General features: G+C 41.2%; 1 protein-coding gene across 1 annotated transcript; it reads left to right on the forward strand.

The window, feature by feature from the left end:
• On the forward strand, window positions 1-4,231 carry LOC311036063 (uncharacterized protein; the record flags this gene model as incomplete). The annotated part of the gene is made up of 6 exons (XM_084044588.1): window positions 1-536; window positions 620-670; window positions 967-1,143; window positions 1,429-1,565; window positions 1,676-1,740; window positions 4,213-4,231. Exons 1-6 carry the CDS (start codon window positions 479-481, stop codon window positions 4,229-4,231), a joined length of 507 nt encoding a protein of 168 aa, XP_083900714.1. The 5' UTR covers window positions 1-478.
• Window positions 4,232-7,140: the final 2,909 nt, after the last annotated feature.

Genomic DNA, 7,140 nt, shown 5'->3' on the forward strand with positions numbered 1-7,140 from the left:
GGAAACCTGTTAAAAGACAAGATGATGACTGATGTAGAGTTCATATGTTTCTCAAGTAACTTCTAAATATGAAATGTGTTAACAGAAACTGGGCCTCACATTGTAGACCATTCATGTTTTATATGACGTTTTGGAGCATTATGAGTAACTTTCTTCTATAATCAATTCATAAGTCCAATGTCAAAAATGACAATCAAATACTTTAATAAGGCTGTCTATTTTAGATATAGATATGTTTGTTTTTACTTTATATTGCAGCCGTATAGGTGCCCTTCTTTCCTATCGCACCAAGGAAGTTGCAGTCCAGCCAGGACAACAATGTGTTACTCAATGCTTGTTGAGTATTGATGTCAATTTATGAAATATGATAATGATGTATTGGGTACACACAACATGAAATCAGTTACAAGCTGATTGTTATGTTTCAGACTCTGAAAATCAAGCCCTGGATGGCCTGGTGGATGTCGTGGTGGACTCCATGTCTGTCGAGTTGGAGCATGCTGAGGGGTCTTGGCACAGGGAAATGTCTACACACAGTGAGTATGAATCACATTTAAGCAGTCACCTTTTGTTTACAAATCAATATTTGGTATCTAAGAACATTCTTTGTCTTTTCCAGGCTCCCGACATGCAAGTGTAGCACCTCGGAGCAGAGAAATGTCCACACCCCGTGAGTATTCACTTTCTCCATTGCACCAACACATTTTAAGTACAGTCAGTACAAGGTGTTACATGTTGTGCATACTAAAGAAATCATTACCATACCTAATTCATAAGCAATGAGTAAGTAGCTACAGACTCAATGTGTTGAACTATTTGTATCAGAGGAGATGTGTGATTGTCAACATCTAAGACCAACCAGTAGGGGTAGTCTTTTTCAGTGTGACATGGTATTGTAGTAGTATTATGTCCAAGTATTAAGTCTTTAGTGATGGCTCCAGCCATCAGGCACAGTGATGGCTCCAGACACAGTGTCAGATACCGGCACAGCATCAGGTCCAGGACCAGCCACGACTCCAGGTACAGCAACAGCTCGGAGGCACTCTGTCAGGTCCAGACATGATGACAGGTCCCACCGCAGTGATGGGTCGAGGAACACGGTCAGGTCCAGACATGACAGATCCAGGGACACGGTCAGGCATGGTGAGTTGTCCAAAGGCCCCAAGTAATCAAAACCTTTACAATTCAGCAAGTAGTATCGTGCACCCCTATTTCAATGAAGACCCCCAAAAAACTGGGGGACACTTAATTTGCAACCCTTCTCTCTTCTGCCCATTCTCTCCTTTCTTCCTTTACTGTTCTCTCTGTCTCCTCTCCTGTCTCATCGGGACACGCAAACTGCTCTTCAATTATATCAGTGTTTTGTATCATTGTAGGGTGGTGTCTATAACATTTCTCTGTGTTAATGTACACTTACTTATTTTTCAGTATACCAGAAGAAAGTCCTGACCATATCAATATGCATTAAAGAACCTGCCTCTTCAGCGGCCAGTCATGTTGAGAGAATGGAGGACTTCCAGGGAGAGGAGCAACTCCTCAGTGATGTCCAAGCTTTTAATACCCTGGTAGGCATTTCAAGAGTCTGGAAGTAATGAACAGCATAAGATGCACTCGCACACTTTTTACGTTCCTCTGGGATATGTCAGTGAAAGTTTTCATGGACTTATTCCAACAGGTGCTGCAACTTTCCCGTTATAGAGGGAAGGACGTTAAGGACTGTGTCCACAAAGTTCTTGACAGGTATGTTTCAACATACACTATGAATTAACCCCTGTGTGATGTTTGGGTGCGCTGTGGTTTTCAATGTGTGAACACTTATTTGGTTAATTCTTCTAGATGAGCGCCTGACTGCATGTTTCCATTAATTTGCCTTTTTTTTTTAGTTTAACACCTGAATCATCTGTTATGTCATGTCAATGACATAATGGTTGAACATTAAGTGAAAATTAGTAGTATAAAGGGTTTATACCATGTTTTACAATAAATCCTAATCCTACTACATTATCAAATGTAATTTGTTTTTCTTAAGGCTCTTCAGTAACAGTCTGATGGCACAGTTGAACATGAAGGGGGAAAAAGAGAAGACTGCAACTTTCAGCGCAATACAAGGTAAGCCCATATTTCATGTTGACCAAGGACAAATCTAAATGTAATTGGGTAAAACATGTCCTTCCCTGTTGACATAAAAAAAATACAATGCCAACTGTCTACCGTTACCGTTGCTATCATAACATTTTAAATAACTGGTGGTTAGGTGTAGAAGGGAGATGGCTTTGTATTAAACTAGTTGTGGATGTACAAGCATTTTTTCATGTCAATATGGAGACTCACAATCAGTTTTATTGTCACTTCCACAATACACACTAGGCAAACAGGGGAGAAAAATACTATTCCCCAAAACTAAAAAGAGGCAAACATTAAAAAGTAAAGAGCAGACAACATTGGTAAAAAGTGCTGATGCATTCAAAGTGCAATCCATCTTTTAAGATGTTGGTTTTGGGGGCAATATATGGCGAGCATGGGTTCAGGGTTCTGATGGTTTGGGGCAGCTGTTGGATGACCTGCTGGTGCTTCCACCTGAGCTCTTGAACCTCCTACCAGATGGCAGGAGTTCAATCGAGCTGTGTATTATGTCAGATAGGGACTAGGACAGCATGTTGCCGTTGCACATTCTTTATTGTCTTTTTCTACTATGCAGATGCAGTCATGAAATTCGACCCAGAAGCCACAGAGGACCTCATAAGGCAGCATGCCGCAGACCACCTCAAGCATGCTCCAGCGAGAAGGGGAGGCGGAGGACACACAGCAGACACACACTCAGGACTGATTTAACTTGAACTTTCACTGTCCATTGTGGGGGATCTTAGTGTCACAGTATTGTACAGTATCGTGTAATTTGAACTTGTGTTCTGTTCAACGAAGTAGCTCTGGTTGGACCTTACCCTGGTAGCTCACTGGCTATTCAGTACAGCACTTGTTTAATATTTTTCAGTTGTTGTGGAACCGGCCCAAGCAAAAAGGGTGTCCCTGCAAAGTAGGCTGTGCTATTATGTTTTATTATTATTTTATTTTCATTCGACTAGTGACGTGGACTTGGACTTAGCCCCCCTCGGACATACCTGTGGACTACACCAGGTACAAATGACTTTTTTGTTGCTCTCCCTCATGGAGCTACTTGCGGATTATACCAGGGTCAGTCCACCTTAGGTGGACACGCACTGACCTTTTGCACCTTAATCCCATGTATAACGCACTGACTTTTTTGTCTTTTTTTTTTATTGTGCTCTTTTTCTCTAAGCACCTTAACGTCCATAAGTATATTATGCACAGTATACATACATTGCTGCTATGCTCAGGCACCTTAGTTTTTTATTATCTCAGGTACTTTGTAAATATGTAGATAACTTGTTTGGCCTTCTGTTGTTCTCTTGTTTGATCTCCTTCCCACTTGCCCCCCACCCCTCTTCTTCTTCCCCCCCTCTTCTTTCTATGGAAATTAACGTTGCGCTGGGAACGATGTACAAAAACGAATTTCACCCACTTTTGTACCTTGTAAACCTGTGATGTGACAATAAACCTGATTCTGATTCTGACGTGTAAAAAAAAAAAAAAGAGAAGTTAACTGCTCTGTTCTCGATCAAGCTTAATCAGCCCTAGTGACTGCCTTTTGTGTGTGTGTGTGTGTGTGTGTGTGTGTGTGTGTGTGTGTGTGTGTGTGTGTGTGTGTGTGTGTGTGTGTGTGTGTGCGTGTGTGTGTGTGTGTGTGTGTGTGTGTGTGTGTGTGTGTGTCCTTCTGTATGACCTTCTGTATTCAGTCTTGAGCTAGACTGCATGGAACAACATTGTGGGAGTTAAGTGGCTGTCCCGCTTCTATTTTGTCGAAAATAATTCAAAGCTGGCTTGATCTGCTGTTTGTTTGAATACTTAATTAGTCAGAAAGGTAAACGTCATGAGGTACGTTAAGGCTAAAAGGATAACACAAGTCCTGGGGACTTGTTTCCATTGTGGTCCTATGAACTAGATTCCATTTCAGGGGGTCTAGTTCCAGTCCACAAATATTCCACAATCATATGGAATATTTGTGGAATACTGTAATTGTGGAACATTTGTTTGCACAGCTGTGTATTCACAAGAAGAATAAAGAGATAATAAGGAAATAAGTGTGTATTGAATTGTGATTTGTTTGTAAACCTCTGTGTACTGTATTCCCAGTTTTCAGAAGGTGGCATAACCATTTGAGCTTGTTAATTTTCCTGTAGCTTTGTTTGATTAGCTTAGCAGCATGTTAACTACTAACTATGTTAAAGCTACAGGAAAATGAACAGGAAATGGGGATTACAGTTATGCACCGAGCCTAGAAGAAGTGTATTGATTGGTTGATTGATCAGTTTATTGAATATTAAAATTCAAAAGGATAAAAAAACACAAGAAAGCCTGTAGGCTTGTTTCAATTGTGGTCCTTTGGGAAAGGGGACATAGGGAGCAACAATACAATACAATATAATAACATAAAAAACATAAAACAAGGCCAAATAAAACTTACAAATTCAAAAAGGACAAACAGAAGACTAAACATCAACTAAACAAAAACTAAGATTGGGGTAAAGATGTCTATAATTAGTCTAAATTTTACGTAGAAAAGATGACCACATTTGGACTAGAATAAGCCCTTATGTAGAGGTTTGGACGTTCAGAAGACATCCGACAAAGACGCAATTAAAACTTTAATTCTGCACCCTCCAGGGACCAAAATGGGACGTTCAAAAATGACCTCATTGCACAGTGGGAATAAAATAATATACTGTATATGGGAAAACATCTGTTCCATTCCTGTTGTTCCCTGAAGATAAAGGTCGAGCTCGTTTGCCTGACCCCAATTGTTATAATTGATCGTTCCTTCCGACCGACCGAGAGGCATACCGGACCGAGGTGGAAGGGCAACACTGCCCTCTAGTGGATACATCCAGTTTGTACATGCACATGTTAACCCAGAGTACAGAAGTCCTGACGTCACTCGTCCGTCCCCTGGGTCGTAAAGTAATTTCCATATGGAGAATAACATTGGGTCATCATAAAATCGTCTCATAAGAATTGTGGTCCAAAAATAAACAAACTGCCTCGGCGATATTGTCAGGGAGGAGCCTCGGCATTGTTTATGATAGTCAGTCACTCATATTTGAAACAGTCCGTTTCTGGCAAATTTAACTAATTCGGCAGAAGTAACATTAGCGTTTTCTCACCGTCAGTTGATGCTTCATATCCATAAGAGTAAAACCGCCGGGGTCATTTGTTTATGTTTGGAACACAGTTCTTATTTGACGCGATATTAAACACGTCTATGGGAATTCAGAACAGGGGGGAAAAGGTTTTAAAGTTTTACGGTTCTAGAGGCTTTACATCTTCTAAAGCTCTAAGGTATTCTCTAAAATTCAAATGGTAGCCGATATGTCCTAAGTAGGCCGAACGTTGTAGAGTTGGAACGGAGTTTGTAGCTAAAAGTATGAAGGACTAGTTAGGGGTCAAAAAACAGGCCGAATACGTAGTGACAATAACGTCAGTGTGCTCGCTAAATATATACTGTTAGGCACATACGTGAAATGTGGCCTCTGCACTTTAACAGCCTCCAATCACTCTAAGATTGCCACATTGTTGACCTGACCTGGAATCGTACCCAGCACATCCAGGACCTCTGGTTCACCAGGCAGGCCCACTAACCACTCAGCTATAGCACTCTGATTAACATCATGTCAGAAAATGAAATGAAACAGAGGTCTGATTATACTGAGTCAGAGTCAAGCTTTACAAAATGTAAGTTGTGTAAAAAAAAGTCTCACTATACTAAGTTGTTATTTGTTTGTTTAAGTCAGGCTATACTCTACTCAGAGTCAAGTTTACAAAATGTACTAAAGTACAGTGAACGTCTGTGCGGTTTGTTTTCATCACTGAAAATAACGTACATGTAAACAGATATAAAACTGCTGTCATGTGCAGTTGGGGTGAAGAAACACAACCATTTCACTCCTAATAGTACCTATTTGATTTGACATCCGGACTTGCTGCTGTGGCTGAGGCTTGAACCTGTTACCTGCGGCTCACTAGTCAGTGACTCTATCCATTCACCTACAGCTGTTTCCTTGTAATCTGTGGTTCTAAAACGTTTTGTTGTCAACCCCCCAAATTGACATGTATTTGGGCAGTGGACCCCAATGTGAAAAGATGTAGTGTCAGGGCCCCCCATGAAAAAGATTTATATTTATGCTGTAACACATTTTAAAGTTATTTGTCTTGTTTGTTGTTCAAGTCAAAGCACCAGGAAGGCTGTACTTGAGAGCCATCTGTTAGCTCAATGGGTTGAGACACAGTATTCATGATCCAGAGGCCATGAGTTCAAATCCCATTGATGTCTTTCCTTTGCAGACTGGCTTCCAGAAGATCAAGTGAAAACCATCAGGAAGGCTGTATTTGTCATCCAACTCTTAGCTCAATGGGTTGAGACGCAGTATACATGATCCAGAGGCCATGAGTTCAAATCCCACTGGTGTCTTTACTGTGATGCTTTCCTTTGCAGACTAACTTCTAGAAAAACAAGTTAAAAGCACCAGGAGACCTGTAACTCTCAGCCAACAGCATAGCTCAACTGGTAGAGCGTCTGTCCAATAACATGACTTGACTTCACTTGAGTGGGTTCGATTCCCACTCGAGTGAAGTTTCCCCGGTATCTTGGGGCAACAGATAAATTGACTGATATCCTTAGTGATGCTTCCCTTTGCAGACTAACTTCCAGAAAACAAGTTAAAAGCACCAAGAAACCTGTAACTCTCAGTCGACAGCATAGCTCAACTGGTAGGGTGTCTGTCCAATAACATGACTTCACTTCACTTGAGTGGGTTCAATTCCCAGTCGAGTCAAGTGTCCCCGGTAACTTGGGGCAACGGATAAATTGACTGATATCCGTAGAATAACTTGTAGGAGCGGTCCTGGGTTCGATTCCCACTAACGTCAAGTCCCCGGTAAATTGGGGCAGCGGATAAATTGACTGATATCCGTAGAATAACTTGTAGGAGTGTCCTGGTTCAAATCCAGTCACCACCTTAGTAACTGAGACCGAATCTGGCCAATTCGGTCTCAGTTACTGAGATA

Source organism: Gymnoscopelus microlampas, assembly GCF_963454915.1.
Source record: "Gymnoscopelus microlampas genome assembly, chromosome: 20".
NCBI lineage: Eukaryota > Metazoa > Chordata > Actinopteri > Myctophiformes > Myctophidae > Gymnoscopelus > Gymnoscopelus microlampas.